Genomic DNA, 27,024 nt, shown 5'->3' on the forward strand with positions numbered 1-27,024 from the left:
ATGGAGATTAAATATTACCCCACATGTAATTACTTAACATTTGTTGGAGAATGCGGGCATGCAGAGCTGGTGAGCTGAAGGCTTTCCTCAGGAGCAGAGGGGGCTGGTTAGCTCCATGGAGGGGTTTCTGTGCCCAGCTCTCGCATGACGATTCATGGACATTACAAGTAATCTCTCTCTCTCTGTGTCGTCCTTTAAGGTAATATGGGATAAATCTAAATTACCTATCATCTTTTCTACGATGAGTACGGAGGAGGGGGCTCCCACTTGCCCTCAAGGGACACACGCGGCGGGATATGTGCTCGATTCCTGGAAGGTCTGGAGGATCGTGTGCCTCTCTCAGTTGTCCATTGAGGCTGTCGAAGACATGTGGATATTTGGCCTGATGATCACTGGATTTCTTCTGATTGGAGTGGGAGGATATCTGGTTTTCTGGAAATTTGGGGAGACGGGAGCGATTGGAGGGCGACCCGCACCCACGGAAAGCACCGCCCAGGTGGTGACCTCACAAACTGGGGCGTTACTCCAGGTGAATCGTGAGCTGGACAATGTCCCTGCTGCATTACCGGTATTAGTGCGCAAAATGGACGTCATCTCGGAGAGGGTCACCAGACGGTGTGGGGATGATTAGAACCTAAACTGGCTTCACTGGAGGACTTGAATGATCAATACAGACTGAAGGCAGAGAGGAAAATTATCTCTGCCTGAACCAAACAAAGTCTTGTTATCCAAATCTGACGCCAAGGCAGCCTTGAGCTGCTAACAACAACCCCCACAACGGAAGGAATGCAGACAGATGCTGTGACCCCCCCCCCCCCCCCCCCCCCCCCGCCTGCAGATTGTGGACTTCTGGCTAGCGAGGTCATCAACCTGCAGGAACTCAAATGTGGTCTGCGCTCCTCCAAGATCTCCCTCCCTCCTGTGGATACCGCTAGCTGAGCGCCACACAGGGCTGCTCCCGCTGGGGACACAGGATCCCAGCCCCCCCCCCGCCTCCCTATCGGAGTCTCATGTTGTGAACTGTGATGTTCGTGCTTATATATTTGAGACGTTTTTTTTTGCATAGTAAAGCTACGCCCTGCCGGGAGTAACTCTGGTATGCCTTTTTTCCCTCCCCCAATTTATCCTCATGTATGTAATCCGCTTTTCATCTTTTAAGGTAGCGCAACTCGTGTTGCGAAGGACCACAGTCACCAATTGTTGTCATGTGTCTTGCCCATGTATGTCTGATCTCTGAAGTGTGTGTACTGAAACTCAATTTCATTTTCCTGTAAGTCTTGCACATGTGGTAGAATTGACAATAAAACTGACTTTGACTTTGATCTCCTCTAAACTCTCCAGAAAATCTGCTGCCTGGATTCTTACTTTTTCACCTCATCAGTTACTTTTGAGCAGATCAAAGGATCTCCTGAACGCAACGCAGAGAGAGCGCTTCGATGCTGCGTCAGTGAGGTGAAATCACCGCAGCACAGGTGTGTCAGGAACGATTAAAAGAGAGTACCAGAGGACATATACGATCGTGTGTTAATTATAGTTTTTTGGTTGCGCCACTTTGAGAATGGACCATGCGCAGAACGCAGCTGCCTGGAGCGCACCAACGATCATCGCTCGGCCGCTCTAGGTGCTCTCAAAGAACCCCCGGTAGCTGAGAGTCCATACTGTAAATGATGTAATATAGGTGGAAACATTTTCCCGCCTCTCCCTGGATGTGTAGGCTATCCAGCTTTCCCATAATTTGATCCCTACTCCTGGATGAAAAACTGGACATTATCATAAATGTAAGAGCCCTCCCGGACGCCCCGGACAGAGAGTGAAAAGTGGACACGTCCGGCCTCCTGGTTTGATGCCAGCTCCGGCTTACTCCACGCAGTTTATGGAAGATTTAAACACGAAACGGGAGACTGTCTTAAATGCAAGACAGAGCTTGGTCATGCTACTCTCCAGGCCAGCACATGTCAGCATGGAGTGCACCGGGGTGTGGGGTGGTGAGGGTGCGTTCAAGAGTTGGGGTTGCTAAGCCGTTGCTTGGCCCAATCTTGGGGTTGCTTTAAGGGTGGAGGCTTAGGCTCGTGTTTTATTACTCAGCTCTATTGTGGTTTATTATTATTAAATTGGGAGAATCAGCTGAAACTTTTGAGGGACATTTGCTGAACCTGAATCCCAGAAGGTGTCCAGAGAGATAAAAAGTGCCGCCATGACCACTACTTTTTAGTGTCAGCTCATGACCCAGCTCATCTTCCTCAAAGTGGAAGGATCGTTATTAAAACCCTCGCTTTGGAGTCAGACTCCGGCTACAGGTCTTCTTTTCTCGTCTTCCTGCTAAACAGCTGATCTGTCAGCTGGACATTCATCCTTCTCCTCTTTAAACATAAAATCCCACTAAACTACTGAGATAATCTGTCACAGATCGCTGCGATATCTAAACCTTTGCCGTGAATTCGGTCTCACTGCTCCACAGCTCCGCTCCGTGACAGCTCACACCTGCTGTCATGGAGCACAGCTTCCTGTCCCTCTTCAGCAAAACGCTACTAAACCATCCTTATCGGTTTCATATGTTGGATTTCCACCAACAGCAAAGGGATCTCATGTTTTTGTGTATTAATTTTATGTTTGTGAGCTCATCTCCTGTCACTCTCACAGATCACAGAATCACGGTTTTCACAATTTATCTGCTGGTCTAAAAATTTGGTTAATTATTTTAGTCTAACTCCGGTTTAACTTGGGCTGTTAACAGAAGTAAAAACTGGTGTGTAGTTTATAATCCGCATTTTAAACATGAATTGAAACCAAAGCTCAGAGAGGCGGAGTCTCGCTGCTGCAGCGTCCCAAATGTTTGTTTTCATTGGTCGATTGCAGACAGGAGTCGTAGGTTTTAAGCATGCTTCAAGACTGTCGACGGATGATTTGGGTCGTGAGACGGCTCAGAAAGCTGTCGTAGAGCCGGTCATATTCTACATTCACACATACGGAAATCACCCTCATGTTCACCCTGTTTTTGCTCAGAACGAGGGATTTGGCTAAGACGGCCAGAAATCGCACAATGTGCCACGGTAATCCACCGAGATAATATTTTTTTTTAAAAACAAGTTGATCAACTTTTTTACCGGGGTTTACCGCTACACCCATTACCGTGACAACCCTAGTAGTGACCAAAAGAACGAGATCGCGGATACAAGCGGTCGAAATGAGTTTTCTCCGAAGAGTGGCTGGGCTCTCCCTTAGAGATAGGGTGAGAAGCTCGGTCATCCGGGAGGGGCCCAGAGTAGACCCGCTGCTCATCCACATCGAGAGGAGCCAGTTGAGGTGGCTGGGGCATCTAGTTAGGATGCCTCCTGGACGCCTCCCTGGTGAGGTTTTCTGAGCACGTCCAACCGAGAGAAGACCTACAGAAGACCCAGGACACGCTGGAGGGACTATGTCTCTTGGCTGGCCAGCGAACGCCTGAGGATTCGCCCAGAGGAGCAGGCCCAATTGGCTGGGGAGAGGGAAGTCTGGGCCTTCCTGCTGAGGCTGCTGCCGGGAACCCGGATGAGCAGATGATGATGACGGATGAATGGACAGTATGTAAATGTCAGAAGTCACTACAATACCCACTGTTAAACAGACACAAATCTGCAGTAGACAAGGACACTGTCCTACATGGTTTTGAGACACGCCCACATCTACCATGGAGACTAGCTCCAAGATTAATGTGAACACTGGCTGATATACGGACCAACTAGTTATTTGGTAGAGTCTAGTTTTCCCGCTGAAGTAAATCTCTGTAAATTAGGACACTGGTGCCTTCCTGAGTTGATCTTTAACGATTAATGATCAGAAGAAAAGGAAGTGTCTCCACACCAGTTAAAGACCTGTAGGAAACACAGAGATGGACCGAGTCAGAGCAAAACTCATCTGAAGTTCACCTTCCAGATCTTGGAGGGTGACATCCCTGAGACTGTCCTTCTTCATTGCAGCAGCAGCCTCTTCACACTGTTTACGTCTCATTGGGTACTCACTCCCCGTCAGAGAGTGTTTCACATTGGAGTTGGTGACGAGGACCACCAGGTCGGGATCTGCCATTGGGACCAAGGTGGCTTCCAGGGACCTGCATCCAATCACAGACAGGTACAGTACTGAAACTGGTCCAACTCTGGGTCACTAAAGCCTGCAGAAGGGATCTCTGTCACTGGCTTGAGTGTGGTACCTGCAGTCAATGAGCAGAGCATGTCCCTCCCTACCAAAGACGGACACAAACTGGTCCATGATGCCACACGGTACTCCAGCATGTGTGTGTTCAGCCTGCTGGCACGCTAGAGCTTTGGACAGTTTATCTCCATCATCTGTGGTGAAGGGAAGAGATTGTACCAGAGATGACTGGAAAACATATCAACACGCACCAGTGTGTGTGTGTGTGTGTGTGTGTGTGTGTGTGTGTGTGTGTGTGTGTGTAACCTGGACCAACAAACGAGGCTGACGTTAGCTTCTGATTTGGTAAATGGCTAAAGGGCAATTACACCCACTGTTCTATTCTATTCTGACCATCTGCTCTGGCACACCTACACCCTTCAAACCTGTACTAGATAGACCAGGGTTACTTAAACATAATGGTCCGAGGGCCACTCGACAAAACAACCTTGAGGCGTGAGATCTGGTCCAGGAGAGTGGTGGGGACGGTCGGATGAAAGACCACTGCACACCTGCGCTGTCCCTACGCCTCCAGCTCATAGCGCTCTTCTAGACCAGTAGGAGATCATTTAAAACATCCATCCATCCATTTTCTGAACCCGCTTGTCCACGCAGGGCCGCGGGGGGGTGGTGCCTATCTCCAGTGGTCAATGGGCAATCAGGCGGGGTACACCCTGGACAGAGAGCCAGTCCATCGCAGGGCAACACAGAGACACACAGGACAAACAATCACACACACACACACACACACACACACTCACACACACACACACCTAAGGACAATTTAGACAGACCAATCAACCTAACAGTCATGTTTTTGGACTGTGGGAGGAACCCGGAGAGAACCCACGCGTGCACAGGGAGAACATGCAGTCTCCATGCAGAAAGATCCCAGGCCGGGAAGCGAACCCGGGACCTTCTTGCTGCAAGGCAACAGCTCTAACCACTGCACCACTGTGCAGCCTCATTTAAAACATAGTTTGTGAAACTTTTTTCTGATTTGTGAAACTTCAAAAAGCCAGATTTGTGCATTTTTAAGCATCTACACAACATTGGAGCTGGTCCTGTGCAAAAGCTACAACGCCCACATTCTTCAACCCTGGACTAGATTGTTCTGCACAACTAGCACAACAATTAAAACCAACCCAAAGAGTTGTCAAAGCTTTACATAGAAGGTAATGTTATACCTTTTCATGCATGTTGACCACAGAAGAACAGATTTCATACAGCTGTCCGGTTTTTCTTTATTTCCTGTTCTCGCAGAATGAAACTACTTGGGTTGTTCTCTCCTCAGAGATGACACCATACATCTGAGCTGACAGTCTGTATAGCTGACACCTTCATAGAGGGGACATCCACTGAGAAGCTGCGACCAGCACCATGACGTTCTCCTAGAAAGTGATCCTGTTGTAGTTCTTCCATGTCTTTGTTCTGGGAATAAGATGACTTGTTCAGATTTTGACTCGATTTCCAATTCCTTTCAAGTGTCTTTAAATTACGGATTGCTGCGTTGAGTCACGCGCTGCAGCCATAGGCGTCCTTTTAACCGGGGAAATTTGTGATTGGCAGCTGTGTCCCCCCCACTTTCAAAAACGCCTGCTGATGAGGATTTTTGTTTTACCAGCTCAGATCTTATCCAGCGGTCGGCAACCTGTTCCCATCAAAGAGCCATTATTACCCGTTTCCCACGGTAATTTTGGACGGACCTTAATAAGCAGTGACTTAAGTGAAGCAGGCAGGTCGCGCTAGAAAATTTAGTTTAAAAAGACGTCATAAATGTGTTCCCCTGTCCTTTTTATTTATAAAATATGAAGTAAAAACTCACAATTTAATTTTCATTCATTTGTCATTAACATGTAGTCTACACCCGTGTGTTAAGTGGACCATCTTCCAGTAAAAGCAAAGCATCCGGCCCACCTCTCCAAATGCGTAAAATGTGCATCAGCCGCTAGTTAGGCGCGCCGCGCGCACCGTCAGCTACGTCAGCCCAGACAAGAGCAGAGCAAATAGAGACAGAATAGAGGATAATTGTGTCTGGATGTGGATGGAGATTACATTTTACAGCAGCCTGATCATCATTTAAATACATAAACCATCACCTGTCTTCTAGTCCACGCTATCAGCATTATTTTAATTGGTGTGTGTGTGTTTTCCACTTCAAACACTGGTCTAACCAACCAGACCAGCGTGTCCAGTAACGTATTAATGTTACAATTAAACAGTTTCACTTCATGTAGGCTAGGAACGTTTCATCTGCCGTAGCCCGACCGCTTCTGCTCCACATAAACTTTGTGCGTGATCAAATGTCTCTACGCTTCATGCGTCTCCATATTAGAGACGGGAACAAGCGCTGTTCAGCCAAAGTTTCATAATTTCATAAAAAGAACATTTTTCCAAGTGACACATCCCTCAGAGAGACCGGGTTTCCAGACCGCTTCAGTGGGAGGAAATCTTATCGCATGCGCCGTGGTTCTGCGCTGCGCTGCGAACCCCAGATCTTCAGCTCACTGTCCACCGTGGGCGCTCCGAGCCGCGCTTAACCAGTATAAAGCTCTGATGTTCTGATGGGAATATTTTACCTCCGCGATGTGCGTTAACGATTAAAATGTCAGCTCATCCATGCGCATCCGTGTGCGTCGGGGTAATTCTTTCAAACCAAGCAACATCCTTGAGTTCATCTGTCAAAATAAACAGTCAAATGGAAATATCTGTAACCTGCCGTTTAACTGTTTTGCCTTCCTGTGAAGATTGTTGCAAAGAGAAACAATTAAACTTGATTAACCCCAGAGCCACCCAGAGAACCAGAGCGCATGCGGGAAGGTTCCTCCCACTGAAGCGAGTGTTTTCCAGACCCGGTCTCTCAGAGAGACTTGTCACTTAGAAAATGTTCCCTGATGATGAAACTTTGGCTGAATAGCGCTTGTTCCCGTCTCCAATGTGGCGACACATCCAGGATCTGAGGAGAATCCCAGAATCTCACATCCTCTTCAGCTCATAAAGCACCTATGATTACGCACAAGCATGACGCGCCAACCCGGTCTCACAGTAAGACCGGGTTGGGCCTGTTCAGGTTTACGCAGACAATCTTTACATAGAATTGGCATACAGATGTAAAATTAATGCAGTAAAATATAAAGCATTTTATTTAAATATCCATTCATTATTTTACAAGCACAGAGAGCCGGATGGAAGAACCGCATGCGGCTCCAGAGCCGCCGACCCGTGCCTACTTTATTGTCCCCAGGAATTTTTAAACCCCACTCAAGGGTATGGTTATTGTCCCCAGCTATTCTGAAAACAAACTGACGCCCTTGGCTGCAGCGCACCTAAACTATAAACTGCACAGGTGCTAAAGATCAGAAAACCATTTCACAACTCTCAAAGGTGGTTTTAGTTGTTCTGCTAGTAGTGCAAAAAAATCTAGTCCAGGTTTGAACTGACCAGGTCAGCGGCCTCCAGCAGGTCGCTCCCGAGCTACCAGTACCGACCGCTCACCTGGAAGCAGCCAGCGGGCCATCCTGACCTGTCATTAGCGAGGGCGAGCCGTCCTGTAATATCTCATCTAAAATTCATTTTGTGGAAGTAAAATAAAATCTGACTGTTGCACAAATCTCCTGGTGAACGGGTGAAACGATCAGGCTGCAGCACAGACCCCTTTCTTTCAGCTGAGACCAGCGGCTGCAGGTGGATGCAGACCCTTCTAAAGAGACGGGGTGATGCCCGTTACTCAGACCTGCCTTCAGTAGAATGTTCAGTAACAGCTCGTTAACGCTGTTCGTTTGTGAACACATGAGGAACACATGATGAACACATGATGAACACATGAGGAACACGGGCTCTGCACATCTCCTCTGAGTTAGTTTCAACACATTTCCCTCAACAGTTTCAGCTGATCGGCCCGTTTAGTACTGAAAGCCCCTTGTGAAGGCTCTCTCTCTCCTCTCTCTCTGCTCGCTGTTGCACAGCCGTCAGACCTGCAGAGAACAAACAGGCTCCGCCTACAACCACACCTGCAGCCTTCATGCTGGCAGCGATTAATGCAGCCAGGCACCATTTAGCTGTAGTTAGTCACTAGTGAAGAAAGCCTCACTGTCAGGAGCAAAAACCCATAAAGATGACTGAATAAACCAGGAAAGCAGGAAGAAATGTTATTTCTGTTTTTACTTCACTTGTGTTTTCATCACATTTAACTTGTATTTTACTTAAATACCTTCAGCTTTATTCGTTTTATGAGAATTGTTGTGTTGCAACAACATAATTACTGGATTTGTACGAAAGGACACTTAAAGACGATGACATGCTCTCTAAAGGCCTTCCATAGTTTATGGAAGTATTTGTTCATTTATGACTAAACAGAATGGAAACCTGACATTGCTGCTTCAGCTCTGGGCAGGTCCCAGAACCAGGGGCTAAACAGGACCAGGTTAGCTGGTACTGACCCTAACCCTGACTCTCTAATCCGTCCACATGTGGGACACTTTTGTTTATTTTGAGACAGGATAACAAACTGCTTAACGGTTTTGTTCTTATTGTTTACATGTTATTTATTCATGTTATACTTTATTTAAATAAGCAAAAGCAGAGTAATGCTACAGAACAAACAGTAAAGCACAAAAAGCAGCTGTATGCATAAAACAGCTTCATCAGGGCTGACTTGATGCCAGCAGAGCCAACCACCTGCTGACCCACATTTATACAGCTGGTACACCGCAGCGGTCTCTGCCTTCATCAGCCTCCGTCCTCACACTCCTCCAGTCATTAGGGAGGCGACGGACTCGGGTTTACTTTGTTTCAGCTCTCTAGAGGATGCCCGGCACCACGAGGTGTGGCTCTTCCTGACTTGTGGGGTCAGGGTTCTCGCTGGTGTTGCCTTTAGCTGCTGCTTACTTTCACAAAATGTTTGAGTTTTTTAGTGTTTTCATTTGCAAAATGCAGAGAAGGCGTCTCCTCCTCTCATAACGTGACTCGGGATCAGTCCTGTGACCCGCGGTGGCTCATCGGGACTTCTTAATACTTTATTTCTGATACCGGTACCGACCGAATGTTTTCACTCAGTCCCAAAGAGGTCCAGAGTTCTGGTCACCAGCCCCTTGCTCATGGTCTGCTGAGATGTTCGACGTTTCTCCTCTGCTGGAGGTCTGTGTGGTCTGTTCTGTTCATTACTGCAGTAGCGCGGAAGCTAATAACGTTACGTGTTCAGAGTACTTTGACCCGAGGCTGCAACTTTACAAACTAATATTAAGACCCAGTTGTCAAAATTCAAGACTTTTTAACAACTTTTTAAGGTATTATTTCCTAATTCCTCATTGTAAGACTTTGCCGAGTTAGGACTAGGGTTATTTACTGTGAATAACTCGTATGGCGGTAGCTCTTCTGTACTTTCAGTGTGTAACAGTAGCTCATGGGCCAGAACAGGTTGGAGACCTGAGGTCTGGGAGTTGTAGTTTTGAAGCTACAGCTGTTTTAGTGTGGTCCAGATGCAGAAAACATGCTAAACTCTGGCTTTTGTTGAAGTTTCACAAATAAGAAAAAGGTCTGACAATCTGTGTTTTATGTAATCTGCTATTAGAACCATCTGGGGCAGGTCTGAAGGGTGTAGGCGTTGTGGTTTCTACAGGAGATGGTCAGAGCCCTTTAGCCATTTCCCAAATCGGAAGCTAACTTCAACCTTGAGACCAACAGAAACTGTTCGTCCTTCATCTCCACTCTCACCTGGTTTGAGCTGCTGTAGAAAGGTGTACACGGCTACCTCAAGGGAGGCGGAGCTGGACAGTCCTCCACCCAGGGGGACACTGCTGGCTACCACCGCCCTGAAGCCTGGAACCGGAGCTGCTGCAGGACAAGAGACGTGCTGATGTTAGCGCTGCTTGGGAACAAAGCCCGTCTCATGCTCCAGCCACAGTAAAGAAGGATGGTTGTTTAAGCTGCTAAAGGTCTGGTTTGATTCCCATTGGGCGGTCATTTAGCAAGAGCTGGGAGCTCTGGCTGGAACTGGGAAACTAGGAAGTGAGTTCACTTTTAATGAAATGGTTGCTTTTAAGGAATATTACATTTTATTGAACACCTTTGTACTCTATTGACAATCTGTTATGAGGATATAGGCTGGTGCTCTACGCCTGACCTGCCTCAGTGCACTTATACCCCTCTCCGGGCCTATACGGGTCATCAGCTGGGGACCACCAATCATAGAAGTTATAAGTCATAGATATCAAAAGCAACCACCGGGGAGCTTGCTGAAGCGAACATAGTTAGGGCTGTGCGACCTGACGACATAAGACCGGTCAGGATTGTAAAGTGATGAAGATCCACCAAAGCTCGGGGATCGTACTTGCCTTCTATCACCTGTGCCGTTATTTCTGAACACATCTATGGGCACACATTATTTCTCAGCCGAGTCGTGCTATTTGCTAGTCTGCGTGTGTCGGCATGACAGATGCACAGATGAACCAATCAGAGCGCGTCGAAGCTGGGGTGCTCTGTAGAGCTGAGAACCTTCAGACATGCTTACAGTAAAACTGTCTTAAGTTGCTCCAATGCAGCTAGTTCCAATTGTAGCATACATTAGCAACGCTACGCCCTCGAATAATCCACTCCTGAAACGTTGTAAAAGTAAAAAACACTGGGAGGTATTATTTCCTGGTTGTGGATTAGCAAAAAGAAACAAACACATAAACGTGTCCTATTAACAAAACAGAACGAAGATCCTCTCTGTGCTGCTGAGTCCGTGTTCAGCTACAGATGGACTCGTAGAACTCCACACACAGGTTGTCCATCTGGACTCAGAGAAAAATGTCTTTTATAGTAAAAAGGTTGTTTTTATTCTTCATGCCACTGAAGGCTGTTAGAAATACGTGCAGCTCGTTAAAAGGAGAGGCACTAAAGTCACCAGAAGCCTGAACACCGGAGAAGACACTTGCAGAGACAGATGGCGGAGGCGGTCTGTCAGGGTAACTCCTGGATTGTCTGAGCAGAAGAGGTTTATGTCAGGGCTGGCTTTCACACAGTGAAGATGCATAATCATTCAGAATAGAAGTATTAGGAGGCCACCCCTGAGGTGGAGCCTGATGTCTGTCTAATGAGGGCACACAGAAGAGTTCGGGGCCAGAGGAGAAGACGGATCATCTCTGATCACTCCTGATGGCCCCGCCGGCTCGTTTGGGTCCCTCTGCTGACTCCTCCACCAGATTAAAAGACCTGAACCACATTCGGGCCAGAACATCTCATCCAAGGAGTGTGAGTGTATTTTTCTCATTTCCTTTGCAGCATGTCACGAAACCTGTGGTGATCCATCAGAAACATGCAAAAGAACCCCGTTGGATTGTGGGACGTTCTGGAGCAGGAATCTAAAACCTCCTTTAACTCTGGGAATCTTAAACCTCAGGAAAAGTCCAGACCGACGGATCTAGTCCTCAGTTTAGAAGCTTGGCTTTCCAAGAGTTCATTTAGGGAATTCTCCTTGTTCGTGGTCTGTCAGCCGTCAGCGACAGGCAGCGCTGAGGATTAAAGGTATAGTCTGTAAGCACGGCTGCTTTGCTTTAAAATATTAACAATGGTTTAGAACAATATTTAAAATATAGAGCTAGGATTAAACTAAGTGACTTAAAACTTTACAAAAGATCATCTAAAAAGGTGTTTAGTGTTTATGTGATTAAATAAAATCACAACCCTGATAGCAAGGTGAAAGGTCGGTGTAGGTAGAACACCTCCAGAGGAGCCTGAGATGAGAGGCCGGCCCTTCAGAGGGGTTCGATGGAGGGCCAGACCCACAACCGAGCAAGCGTCTGCTCGCTACGCTAATAAAACTTAGCATAAGAAAACCGTTGGCTTCCACCGCTCTCCAGCTCTGTCTGAACGAGCCACAGCCGGCCGTAGCCGGCGTTAGTCTGCTCTTAAAGAGACAGTACGCTATTTAACCAACACATATTAAATCATTAAAAACACACTTTAGCATGGGTCTTAATTCTTAGCTGAACTACATGACGTTTACACCATTTTTCTAAACCTATAAATGAAATTGTTTCTTTTCAACATGAGCTCTTTATTACAATGAACTGTATTGTGGCCGATAGCCGTTCTGAGCTTGAGATCAGCTCCAACCAAGACGATCCCATTATCCAGTCTCATTCCTCTCACCTGACCTCTCCTTGCGATGAAGCGACGCAGAGCTTGAATGAAGGAGTGTGTTTCCAGTGACGTTGCCATTTCTATGTGGACAGAACCACATGCAAGGCAGGTAAATGCCACCCCGTATCTCTATACAGGTGATCTTCCTCGCTTCACGCCGAATGGTCCGAATAGATCCACACCGGTTCTGGTGAAGGGTGGTTCATCGGGCAGACTCTGTTTGTTGGCAAGTCCGCCATCATTTTTTTTCCTGATACGCCCTGTTGACTGGGACAGATAGCCCACTGGGATAGAAGTCTTCTGACTGACCCATCAGTGATCCAATTCCTTTGACATACATGAGCCAAGACATGATTACGTCCGCTATGTCCCAACCGCTCATGAGCATCCTGGAGAATTAGATCTGCCACATGATGGTTTTTAGGGAGTATCATCAGGTGCTTGGTTTCAGCTGGCATGGATGCTCGTTTGAGTCTCCCTCCAACAAGTTAATGAGAATAAGAATACCTTTATTAGTCCCTCAGTGAGGAAATTGCAGTATAGCAATGGCTCAGGTACAGCAGGACAGCAGCAGCAGCACACAAGATATCGCACAAGAGTACATAATAAGTTCATTATTGCACATTGTAATGAGAGTAGGACTCGTTCATGTTGAGGGTTTAATCTGAGGATTCGACTACTCTTCTTGGTGAAGTCCTTTCTCAGTAGAGTACATATTTCTTCCTGGAACCTACTTTGCTGACGATGACTAACAGTCCTCATCTCAGCTTGTCGTATATCATCCACCGTCAGGTAAGTCAGCTTGAGACTGGTTTTGTAACTCAACATCTCTTTGTTCACCCTTTGTTGGTCATTACACAACCCTTCCATCTCCTTTCTCTTCCTTGAAAGATCCAGCAGGGTTCCTTTGAAACACACGAGCCACCAAACTGCTTTGCTGAGACGTATCCAAGAGGAACAATACTGGATGAGCTGTTGCAGTATATCAGGGATATCTCAAACTGATGTTGCATTAACGAGAATGCCTCTTTTGATCTCAGGATCTCGTCACGAGTAGGGCTGGACGAACAAAGAAAACAGAATATCGAAAAAATATTTTTTATATTGATCGATATAATTTTTGAAAAATATTTTAAAAATTGTAGAAAATATTTGACGTGCAGCCATTTTATTGTATTTTTTTGGTATTTTGATTTTTTTCTCCGGCTCCTCTCGCTGTAACGTCTTTAGGGCTGCCACAAACGACTGTTTAGTAGTCGACTTATCGTGTCATTCATAAAAGTTTAGCTTATTGCACCAGGATGTTCTAATATACCATCATTGGTGTGATCAGCTGTGTGCCATCTAGTAATAAAGACAAGATGAAAGCTTATCGACAACTTTACTTAACTTTGTAACCTGTTAATACGAATGCTACAGTCAGATGGAGGCAGGCTCCTAAAACCAAACATGACGTGTTCACAAGAGGCATGGTGGCGAGGTTGAAGCCCTTCATCTTCCAGTCTTCACTCAGGAAATAGCAGGACACACCACGGTACGCTTCTGTAGTACGGCGGGTCCACACATCAGCAGCCAGGGGCCATCGACAGCTCTGAGGGTCTGCTTTAGCATAAAGATAAAAGATATTAAAGTTAGTTTATTTACCAGATTAATAATTCTGTTATATCTAAAAAAGTACATTAAGATTTAACACAAATAAAATGTTTTATGCTTTAAAAATATTAGTTTCTTGTTGCTTTAGTCAGAAACTTTTTTATTTTATCATAAATGCATTTTATTGTAATGTTTATTTTATTTGTGTCCAGAGAGACCAAGCCCCCACAATGCGGGTGAAAAACTGAGGCCAACGCGGAAATGAAATAAATTGCAGTTCCACTCTCATCCACTAGGGGCTGGTGTCAGAAGCGAGCAAATCCTCATTGACTCCCATGTTAAAAATACCAATTTCACAGCAGAAATAAACATGTTTACAGCCTGGTACCAGAACATGTTTTAGGTTTAAATGATCTAGTTTACACTCATGACAACTCTGAGGGGGGTGAATGTTTTTCTCACTCTTCTGTTTAAGTGTATTAAAAGCCTAAAATTCTGTATAATTAATGAGCATCAGACCCACGTGACCACAGAGCTAGCTCCGGGGAAAGGCCTCAGTAGAGCCTCGGTCTGGCCTGGAAACTGCTCCGGGATTTTGAGTCTCTGTGTTTGTGTATTCTTGTTTGGATATTATTTGTGCAATTGTTGGACAAAATGACTTGCTGTGGCGTTAATTGCACTAATAGAGCGTCCAAGGAGTCTCCACTTCATTTTTTTTCGGTAAGTAAAATTATATTTATGTATTTTAGGTCACTGCCGAGCTGAGCTTAGATGTTAACATGTACTGTTTAACCATGACATTTAAATGTAACAGGGTAAAACCCAGTGCATTTAACATAATGCTGCACTTTAGAAAATGGGTTGAAATATAACATGTTGGTGGAGCTGGGTTCCCACTATCGGCTTGTGGAGGTCTCGGAGACCTCTGTGTTCCACCCGGTTTTACCCAGCGGTCAGCCCGGCGTATCTCTGACTCAGAAGCTCTGGTGTTGTGCACAGTTAACTCCGGTTGTAGCTAGGTTGCTACCTCCGTTAGCTTAGCTCCCACCTCCGCGTTAGCTTTGGGTTAGCTTCAGGTTAGCTTGTAGCTAGTTCGACCGGGTGTCGTCAGTTGGTCCCAGCCTTTCAGCCCCACCCTCAGCTCCAACTCTCTTCCCTTTTGTGGAATTGTCTGGGCTTGACGGAACCTGTGACACGGTCAAAATGGTGGTGGTGGCCACCTCCCATTTATCTTCAAAAATGTCTTATTGGAGTCTATGAAAACCTATTGTCCAATATTTATATGTCGATGAGACACACACACACACACACACACACACACACACACACACACACACACCTTAAAAGTTGTGTAATTCTTCTTTTCCATCATGGTGGTGAAGTGAGATCAGCCTGGTAGATGGTTGTTGTGGTAACCTGGGTTGAGATGCATCTCTCTGAAACCTTGACACCGACCATGGACAGGAGTCCGGTGACCATCATGCTCACAATAGCCTCGGTCAGGACGTTAGCTTGCTGAGGTGTGCACATAACAAACTGGTCCACTGAAGAGGAGCACTGTTATTAACACGTAAAGTAGCGGGAAGAAATTAATTAGAGCAAAAATACGTGACATACAATTGTGTTATAAAGGTGATAAAATCACCCCCACTACTGGTGTTGCTACAGATATAAACACACCGCTCACAAGAGTTAAAGGAACACTTTTTTATTGGGCCTGGCATGAAATCAGTTAAACCTGTCTGATAATTTCCTGATCATTAAGCAGCTGAGGGCATTGTTAGTCACTTTCAGCTGTATTGGTGTTCATGGACTTACCGACAGGTGCACTAAAGTGGCAACAATTACAAAACCCTCAAAACAGGACTGGTTCAACATGTAGAGGTCATTTCAAGTTTCTCCCTCTGGGTCTGTTTCGGCTGGTTTTCCACTCGTGCTGGCTTTGGCTCTCTACTGGCGGTATGAGGCGATGCCTTAACCCTACAGAAGGTGCACAGGTTGTCCAACTTCTCCAGGATGGCACATCCACACGTGCTGCAGCAAGAAGGTTTAAGGTGTCTCCCAGCACAATCTCCAGAACATGGAGGAGATTTCAGGAGACTGGCGGTTATTCTCGGAGAGCTGGACAGCGCCGTAGAAGGTCCACAACCCATCAGCAGGACCGATACCTGGTCCTTTGTGCAAGGCGGAACAGGCTGAGCACTGCTCGTGCCCTACAGAATGACCTCAGAGGGCCACTGGAGTGAATGTCTCTATCCAATCAGGAACAGACTTCATGAAGATGGCCTGAGGGCCCGACGTCCTGTAGTGGGCCCTGTGTCGCTGCCCAGCACCGTAGAGCTCGACTGGCATTTGCTCAAGAACACCAGAATTGGCAAGTCCGCCACTGGCGCCCTGTACTTTTTACAGACGAGAGCAGGTTCACCCTGAGCACCAGTGATAGACGTGAAAGAGTCTGGAGAAGACGAGGAGATCGTTATGCTGCCTGCAACGTCGTTTAACGTGACAGGTCTGGTGGTGGGTCAGTGATGGTCTGGGGAGGCGTATCCATGGAGGGACGCACAGACCTCTAAATGGTGCCCTGACTGCCATAAGGTATCGAGATGAACCCTTAGTCAGACCCTACGCTGATGCAGCAGGTCCTGGTTTTCTCCTAATGCACGACGATGCCCGGCCTCATGTGGCAAGAGTATGCAGGCAGTACCTGCAGGATGAAGGAACTGAAACAGTTGAATGGCCTTCACGATCCCCTGACTTAAACCCAATAGAACATCTGTGGGACGTTATGTTTCGGTCCATTAGGCGGCGCCAGGTTGCTCCTCAGACTGTGCAAGAGCTCGGGGATGCCCTCACGCAGATCTGGGAGGAAATGCCACAAGACACCATCCGTCGTCTCATTAGGAGCCCCAACGTTGTCAAGCATGCACACACGCTCGTGGGCGCCACACAAGATACTGAAAAGCAATTTGAGTTGCAGAAATTAAGTTTTTGAAATAACGGACTAGCCTGCCACGTCTTCATTTCACTCCGACTTTAGGGTGTCTACACAACTGAGCCCTCTGTAGGCTGATAACTTTTATTTCCATGAAAAGACTTGGCATCCTTTTGTTCCTAACACATTGCCCTGTCCTTATTTGTTTAGATATCCAACTTCACATTGAGATCTGATGTATCTGATGTGTTTCTTTAAAGTGCTCCTTTAATTTTGGTGAGCAGTGTACATATGTTGATGTTAGCAGCTAACAAGAGGTAAACTTACCAAGGCGACTCTTTGTTCTCTGCCATGACGTGCTTCCTCTTAAGATGCTCGTGCATCACTGATGTGCTCCTGTTGCAGGACAGTTTCGATTTGCAGTCTGCACTCTACGGGTCTTTCTTTTGAATTTGTATGATGCTCCCAAACGTTTCACCTACGTTGCGACTCGCCACTTTCTCCGGTGAAGGCTGAGCTGGATGGCCACCACTGTGCATGCACCTCGGAGCTAAGGCGGCGGCTGAGCAGAAAGGCAGGAAGCTAACGCCGAACGTACCGCAGCAGGTGAGCTTAAAACATATTTTTATAAAATAAAGTCCATTTTTCGTCGTTGTGACGAGTCAACTAATCGTGGCAGCCCTAGACATCTTGCTGCCTCACACTCTGTTTTGGCTTGAGAGGGGAGGGTCCGGTGACATAGCAGAGTCTGTGGTTTTGATTGGTTAGTAGTGAGTCTAGTATGCTGCTACCTGATAGGTTAGAATAAAAAAAAGTAAACTTTTTTTTACCAAAGTTTTACCGACCCATTTTTTTTAATCTATCGGACCACATAGTATTGAATTATCGTCCAGCCCCAGCCACGAGCTCCTCTGTATGATCATGTTTGTCTGGACATTCCCTTTCTGGCTTACAGAGGAAGACAGGTCCTGAAATCTGTAACGTCCAGCAACGGGCAGTTTTCAGGTACAGTTTGACCCTTCTGGTCAAAATGGAGACACAAGACTGCATGTGTTCCCTTTAATCTGCCGGCCTTCATCCCATCAGCTGGAGCTCGGAGCCTCTCTGCAGCTCTGAACACACGATAACGTACTGTCAACAATGACGTTCCCTCCTCAAGGTCCATCCTTATCGTCCTACAGGACTCTTCATGCCTCTGAATAAGGAACACTCGCAGCTCGGATTAGTTGCTAAATCAAAGAATGATTTCTTAAATTAAACATGAACTTTAAAAACGTATTAGTTAAATAATCATTAAATAAACGTTTGTTTATTGCTACTTATAATAATTATAATACAATGGAATGCTTTCATTAATCTGTGCTTGAGTGATTTAAGTCTGAAATGAGTGTTATGTTACGATTACATTGATTAATATATGTTTCAGCATGTCGATATGACAAGGTCATCACCATTTGCACTCATCACTGTTTCCTTTACACTGGCGTAGCCGTGGCGGGCCGCCACGGCTAAAATCCCAGTGCCACGCCTACAAGATCCCAAGTTTTATTGATTTTTTTTTTTGCGCTGTTTCCCGAAGAAGCAGCAGGAACTACTCTGTTGTTGCTTGTGATCACAGCCGGCAGGCAGCAAGGAGGAGGAGGCAGGGCAGGGTGGTTACAGCTAGGGACGAGCCGGATACTCGTTTCAGATGAGTATCCGGTACGGATAAAGCATTTTTGACGAATACGAGCATGAAACGAGTAAAACTCATAAATATCTGTAATCGTGCTGAAGGAAAATCCTCACTGGGTAACTGACTGTCTTCTCACTCTGTGATTGGCCAGTCACATGGACTGGATTCACGTCATATGAAACGGTGCCTTGTTCCGGTACTCGTGCTGCGTGCCGGTGCAAGAGCGTAACGTCGTCAGTCACTGTAGGCGAGCTTTAAACAAAGCAGCACGGCAGACTTGAAGTGTTCTGAAGTTTGGGTCCACTTCACTAAATGGGCCGGGTAACTGGGTGATAAAACGAGCAACACTGATCTAAGTGAGGATTCATGTTAATCTGCTCCGGTAGGTAAATAAAATGTTTAGGATAACGTTAGCTTGATATGTTAGCTTCCGTTCAGCTAACGGTGCGTTCACTTTCTCCTCGGAGACTCCAACATCTATTTAGGAAAAATCAACACTTTGAAAATGTACGGCAAAAGGATTGAAGATACGTAGTAAATGTAGTTCACAGCAGAGATGTTTGCTTCAGTATAATTAGCCGCTTATAAAACTACAAGGACCACCATCACAGTTTATAAAACTACAAGGACCCACCATCACACTGTTTATAAAACTACAAGGACCCCCATCACACAGTTTATAAAACTACAAGGACCCCCATCACACAGTTTATAAAACTACAAGGACCCACCATCACACAGTTTATAAAACTACATGGACCCCCATCACAGTTGAAACTACAAAGACCCACCATCACACAGTTGATAAAACTACAAGGACCCACCATCACACAGTTTATAAAACTACATGGACTCCCATCACAGTTTATGAAACTACAAGGACCCACCAGCACACAGTTTATAAAACTACAAGGACCCACCAGCACATAGTTTATAAAACTAAAGGACCCACCAGCACACAGTTTATAAAACTACAAGGACCCACCATCACACAGTTTATAAAACTACATGGACTCCCATCACAGTTTATGAAACTACAAGGACCCACCAGCACACAGTTTATAAAACTACAAGGACCCACCATCACACAGTTTATAAAACTACATGGACTCCCATCACAGTTTATGAAACTACAAGGACCCACCAGCACACAGTTTATAAAACTACAAGGACCCACCAGCACACAGTTTATAAAACTAAAGGACCCACCAGCACACAGTTTATAAAACTACAAGGACCCACCATCACACAGTTTATAAAACTACATGGACTCCCATCACAGTTTATGAAACTACAAGGACCCACCAGCACACAGTTTATGAAACTACAAGGACCCACCAGCACACAGTTTATAAAACTACAAAGACCCACCATCACACAGTTGATAAAACTACAAGGACCCACCATCACACAGTTTATAAAACTACATGGACTCCCATCACAGTTTATGAAACTACAAGGACCCACCAGCACACAGTTTATAAAACTACAAGGACCCACCAGCACACAGTTTATAAAACTACAAGGACCCACCAGCACACAGTTTATAAAACTACAAGGACCACCATCACAGTTTATAAAACTACAAGGACCACCATCACACAGTTTATAAAACTACAAGGACCACCATGACACAGTTTATAAAACTACAAGGACCACCCTCACACAGTTTATAAAACTACAAGGACCACCATCACACAGTTTATAAAACTACAAGGACCACCATCACACAGTTTATAAAACTACAAGGACCCACCATCACACAGTTTATAAAACTACAAGGACCCACCATCACACAGTTTATAAAACTACAAGGACCCACCATCACACAGTTTATAAAACTACAAGGACCCACCATCACACAGTTTATAAAACTACAAGGACCCACCATCACACAGTAGGGCTGTCGCGGTAACCGCAAAAATGAAATATCGCAATATGAAGAAGCCCACCGCGCTGCATCATGGGCCACCGCGATTACTGAACTTGGTTCAACTCAATGATGCATGTTGAGAAGGATGGCTGCACTGGTATCAAAACTAAACGTTACTTCGCTCCTTTGGGAGCACTTTGGTTTTCAGTACGTCAGCTGCTACGCAGCCAGAGTCCTTGGCCGAGACAGAGCCGCCACCATCGGCAAAAAAATAATAATAAACGCTCGGAGACCTGCTGAAGTCCCGGACTAGTACTGCTTCTGCAACCGCCCCGAAGAGAGTTTGAGCCGAGCTGGAGCTCACTCGCTACCTGCAGGTGGAATGCATCCACCCTAAAGAACCCCCCCGGACATGGTGGAGCAACAACCGGGAGAGATTCCCTTTACTCGCACGCAGGTACGTGTGCGTTAGTGCAACGAGCGCACCATCCGAGAGGGTTTTCAGTGTTGCTGGAAATGTTGCCACCCCTCTCAGATCCTCTCTCAAACCGTATATGGTTAACATGCTGGTTTTCCTTGTGGGTAACAAGGACGTGACCGAGCTATAAAGCACCGTCATTCGTGTGTGTGAAAGTGAAATGACAGTGCGCCCGCCCCCCGGCGTGCGCGCGCCCGGTACATGTAATTTTTTATGCTTGATTTTTAACAACTAAACAAAATGGGGACTTGTTTCTTATTTGTTAGATGCTGCAGCCAAATTTGCATTTAAAAGTTTAACCTCCTGAATTTTGTTGTTTTTAAGTTCAGTCGGACTCCAACTGTCGGACAAACAAACGTTACTGCGATCTGTGTGGTTACTGCCCTTTGATCTGCATTCAGTAAAGTGTTATAAAAGAAGGCACGGCAATTTTTAACCTTTTTTAAATGTGTAAACATTATGTTTAGATAGTACTGCAATAAAAAAAGGGCTGCAATAATATCGCACACCGCAATATTAAGCCACCCTGAATCACCGCAGGGGGAATTCCTCAACCGCGACAGCCCTATCACACAGTTTATAAAACTACAAGGACCCACCATCACACAGTTTATAAAGCTACAAGGACCCACCATCACACAGTTTATAAAACTACAAGGACCCACCATCACACAGTTTAAAAAACTACATGGACCCACCATCGCAGTTTATAAAGCTATAAGGACCCACCATCACACAGTTTATAAAACTACAAGGACCCACCATCACACAGTTTATAAAACTACAAGGACCACCATCACACAGTTTATAAAACTACAAGGACCACCATCACACAGTTTATAAAACTACAAGGACCACCATCACACAGTTTATAAAACTACAAGGACCCACCATCACACAGTTTATAAAACTACAAGGACCACCATCACACAGTTTATAAAACTACAAGGACCACCATCACACAGTTTATAAAACTACAAGGACCAACATCACACAGTTTATAAAACTACAATGACCACCCTCACACAGTTTATAAAACTACAAGGACCCACCATCACACAGTTTATAAAACTACAAGGACCAACATCACACAGTTTATAAAACTACAATGACCCACTATCACACAGTTTATAAACTACAAGGACCCAACATGACACAGTTTATAAAACTACAAGGACCACCCTCACACAGTTTATAAAACTACAAGGACCACCATCACACAGTTTATAAAACTACAAGGACCCACTATCACACAGTTTATAAACTACAAGGACCCACCATGACACAGTTTATAAAACTACAAGGACCACCCTCACACAGTTTATAAAACTACAAGGACCACCATCACACAGTTTATAAAACTACAAGGACCAACATCACACAGTTTATAAAACTACAAGGACCAACATCACACAGTTTATAAAACTACAAGGACCAACATCACACAGTTTATAAAACTACAAGGACCACCCTCACACAGTTTATAAAACTACAAGGACCCACCATCACACAGTTTATAAAACTACAAGGACCCACCATCACACAGTTTATAAAACTACAAGGACCAACATCACACAGTTTATAAAGCTACAAGGACCACCCTCACACAGTTTATAAAACTACAAGGACCCACCATGACACAGTTTATAAAGCTACAAGGACCCACCATCACACAGTTTATAAAGCTACAAGGACCCACCATCACACAGTTTATAAAACTACAAGGACCACCATCACACAGTTTATAAAACTACAAGGACCACCATCACACAGTTTATAAAACTACAAGGACCACCATCACACAGTTTATAAAACTACAAGGACCAACATCACACAGTTTATAAAACTACAATGACCACCCTCACACAGTTTATAAAACTACAAGGACCCACCATCACACAGTTTATAAAACTACAAGGACCAACATCACACAGTTTATAAAACTACAAGGACCCACTATCACACAGTTTATAAAACTACAAGGACCAACATCACACAGTTTATAAAACTACAAGGACCAACATCACACAGTTTATAAAACTACAAGGACCAACATCACACAGTTTATAAAACTACAAGGACCACCCTCACACAGTTTATAAAACTACAAGGACCCACCATCACACAGTTTATAAAACTACAAGGACCCACCATCACACAGTTTATAAAACTACAAGGACCAACATCACACAGTTTATAAAGCTACAAGGACCACCCTCACACAGTTTATAAAACTACAAGGACCCACCATGACACAGTTTATAAAGCTACAAGGACCCACCATCACACAGTTTATAAAGCTACAAGGACCCACCATCACACAGTTTATAAAACTACAAGGACCACCATCACACAGTTTATAAAACTACAAGGACCACCATCACACAGTTTATAAACTACAAGGACCCACCATGACACAGTTTATAAAACTACAAGGACCACCCTCACACAGTTTATAAAACTACAAGGACCACCATCACACAGTTTATAAAACTACAAGGACCAACATCACACAGTTTATAAAACTACAAGGACCCACCATCACACAGTTTATAAAACTACAAGGACCACCATCACACAGTTTATAAACTACAAGGACCCACCATGACACAGTTTATAAAACTACAAGGACCACCCTCACACAGTTTATAAAACTACAAGGACCACCATGACACAGTTTATAAAACTACAAGGACCACCATGACACAGTTTATAAAGCTACAAGGACCAACATCACACAGTTTGTCCAGAGGAGAAAGGAGAGGAACAGGAGTACATGGAGCTGATTTAGTTAGTGAAACACCACAATATTAAAATACAAACAGTTGTATGGTATCGAAGTTTGCTTTAGTTTCATCTGTAGTTTATAACACATGGTCTCCTCACCAGAGTTATTCCAGAGGGATTAGAAGAGGATTAGGAGTACATGGAGCTGGGTTTGTTTTTGCTTCATTTAGAAACTGTTGTTAAAGGTTTTCATGTTGAAGAATTTTATACAACACTACGATGATAAAATACTAACAGTTGTATGTTATTATCATGATATGTATAAAATATGGTTATATATACGTCAATTAATATATATTAAATTATATGAATGGAGTTCAACTCCCTGTTAGTGAAACTCTCAGCTTGTGAAGATAACCACATGAGAACAATAAACATGTTGTTTCCTGTTGTGTCTCAGATAAATAAAGCTTTTGTTTCAGTAACAATAACAAATCAGAACTCCACGTCTAGTGTGAACTGAAGTCACTGGATCCTGTCTGGGATCAGGACATTAGATTGTGAATCTATGCGAACGGATTCTCAGACCTCACAATAATGTTCCCACATGACCCCTGCCAGGCTCTGTAGATCCTGGTGAGAGAGGAAGAGGTTAAACAGGTACCTCTGTAGTGTTGGAGGACTCCCTTCACATAGTTGGCCCAGGGCGGAGTCCCAGGAGGCAGAGCAGACCCATCACTGGGCAGGGAGAAGTCCACTCTCTGGGTCTCCTCAGCATCTTCTGTGGTTACTATGGTTACATCCCGACCGGGGGTCTGACTCCCCACTACCACAGTAACAAGAGGCAGAGCCTGACACACGCACGCACGCACGCACGCACGCACACACACACACACACACACACACACACACACACACACACGTTAAACTGTTTCCACTCGGCAGGCAGCAGCAGCTCTGGGGAGGGGGGGGGGGGGGGCTTTACCATCGGTAACACGAATCCCTGGTTGTAGTCGGTGTGCTCCCCGATCAGGTTCACTCTTCCCGGCGCGCAGCACGCAGCCTGGGGCTCCCCTCCGAACAGGTGCCGGTAACGGCCCCGAGCAGCCGCGAGGAGCGCCGACACCTCCGAAACCTGAGCAGCCATGGGCCTGAACACCGTGGAGGTCCGCTGAGAGAGAAACCGGACACCGGGTCTAGAGCGGGAAACTGTCCCGACCTTACTTCCTGAATGAGAAGTTCGTGGCGGCATACGGTATTTGGAACCGTAGGATGTCCAGGGAAGGTCCCGCCTTTATCACCTCTGATTGGCTAGAAGGGCTCTCCTACGATTGGCTGTGCCAAGAGCTCTTTTTAGAGAGCCGGTTCTTTTGGCTCAGCTCACCAAAAAGAGCCGGCTCTTTAGGCTCCCAAGTGGCTCCTCAGATTTTCTGTTGCGTAGAGAACATTTATAACCAAAATAATGCTAAACTATATGTAAAATGATTTACTAATGTAAACAAATGCAATATATCAAATATTTATCATTTCTATAGATTTAATAACTGAACACTTTAAGAAATCTTCACTTTCCAACTGCTGGCGCTCATTTTCGCACCGTCTTCGTCGCACTCTCCTCTCTCTCTCGCCTTTTTCCTCCTCCTCATTCCCTCTCGTCTCCCTCCGCCTGCATGTGCTCTGCTGTGTGTCTGAGTCTGATCCTCCCTCTTCCCCGTCCCTACTGCTCTGTGTGTGGACAGTCTGGACACACAGTTACACATGTTGACCAATCGCCTGTAGCTTTCACCAAAGCAAGGGGGGAGGGTAGGGGACGGCTCCCAATGACGAGCCGGCTCCCGTCGTTCACTTCAAAGAGCCGGCTCTTAGAGCCGGTTCGTTCGTGACCGACGCATCACTATAGAGCAGCTGTTTCCGGGAGTTTGGTAAAGAAAACGGGAACTTAGCTCTGCTACCCATTCTGTTCTGTTTTACAAAGTAGTTTTCTGTTTCTTTCATTAAAGTGGAAAACGTAAAATGGGACTTTAATAGTAAACCGAGTTGCATTTATGACACTGTTGGACTGACTGTTGGCTCAAGCATTGAGGTTATTTTCCTAAAGCAGAGTCAGCAGGATAAACGTGTGTGCTGTAATCAGCCCAGCTGTGTGCAGCAAGCCTGTTTCCACTGGAGGAATATGTCTAAATCATAATCAGCTTTCAATTCCATTTAGACGAAATGACACATTTAAACAGACACGTTCTAACTCACTAAGCCTAGCTATTAGACCCATCAGTGCTTTAGAGCCAACCGGTGTAAAGTCAGTGTAAGAAATGCAACTAGATTTATTACAAACTCACATTTGGAAACCGAAAACATATGGGGAGGAAAAAGTTTCAAAAGATCTGTGTGTGTGTGTGTGTGTGTGTGTGTGTGTGTGTGTGTGTGTGTGTGTGTGTAACTGTTGATTTGTAGCTTGTGTTTACATTTTCGTGTGTAACTTCAGCTCCTACACACACATCACCTGGTAAACACGGACAAAACTACATTACACACAGATCAGTTTACAAGTACAAAAATTCTTTTGAGACTCTTTTCTCGCCTGACTGATTTGTGCATCCATGGTGCGTTTGAATGCTGGGTGAACGCTGGGAAATTAGAATTTCCTTTGGATTTGGTCTAAACTTGTGTTTGTGGAACAAATTTGTTTTTCTGTGGGAAAATAGAGTATCTCAGGATCCTGTAGTTATAAAACATAGACCAACATGTACATTAATGCCAAAGTTTTGCACATACCAGCCTCTGTATATTTTATATCTCTTATGTTATTGTTTACTTTATTCATTTGTATATTTAGATTAGCCATTTTTATATTTTACATGTTTTTACATTACTGTATTTTTACAACGCTGTTGCTGTGAAGCTCGCACTCAAGAATTTCACTCGCATGTACTGTACCAGTGTACCTGCACATGTGACGTGACAATAAAAGTGATTTGATTTGATTTGAACATTATTTAGACATATGTGTTTGTGAGCCATGAAAATGTAGTCAAAGGGTGTTCCCGAAGCGTTGGGACTCCCACCGTGTCGGGAGGCGACGCGATGTGTTAGAGCGTCTCATTCTGACGCCTGCAGTAAAACGGAGATTTCATCAGCATTTAACCTCTAACCCCTAGCGATTTAACCTTCCCTTCACCCCATCCTAACCTTAACCCAGTTTCTCGTTCTAAATTTCCCGTTAACCGTGTTTGAGAGGAACGACACAACAAGAAACACATTGTTGCATGCAGAAGTGGGTAAAGGTTAGGACGGGGGTGGGGGAAGGTTAAATTGCAAGAGGGTACGGGTCACATTTTGATAAAATCTCCGTTTTACTGCGGGCGTCGGAAAGAGACGCTGTGGCACAGCACGCCGCCTCCCAGTGCTGTCGGACAGAAACGCTTGGTCTCCCTTCGTCAGATTTAGACGCTTTGGGT

At 45.2% G+C, this 27,024-nt stretch overlaps 1 protein-coding gene across 1 annotated transcript in view; it reads right to left on the reverse strand.

Annotated features, from left to right (window-relative positions):
* galk1 (galactokinase 1) overlaps positions 1-24,877 on the reverse strand; it is a 63,468-nt gene extending 38,591 nt beyond the window's left edge. The window contains exons 1-5 of the mRNA XM_054736376.2: positions 24,555-24,877; positions 24,234-24,420; positions 9,880-9,999; positions 4,187-4,322; positions 3,906-4,087 (exon numbers count right to left, since the gene is read on the reverse strand). Of these exons, the coding sequence (XP_054592351.2) occupies positions 3,906-4,087; positions 4,187-4,322; positions 9,880-9,999; positions 24,234-24,420; positions 24,555-24,821 (892 nt within the window). The 5' untranslated portion in view covers positions 24,822-24,877. The remainder of the gene's footprint in view (positions 1-3,905; positions 4,088-4,186; positions 4,323-9,879; positions 10,000-24,233; positions 24,421-24,554) is intronic.
* Positions 24,878-27,024: the final 2,147 nt, after the last annotated feature.

Source organism: Nothobranchius furzeri, chromosome 16 (assembly GCF_043380555.1).
Source record: "Nothobranchius furzeri strain GRZ-AD chromosome 16, NfurGRZ-RIMD1, whole genome shotgun sequence".
NCBI classification, from domain to species: Eukaryota; Metazoa; Chordata; class Actinopteri; order Cyprinodontiformes; family Nothobranchiidae; genus Nothobranchius; species Nothobranchius furzeri.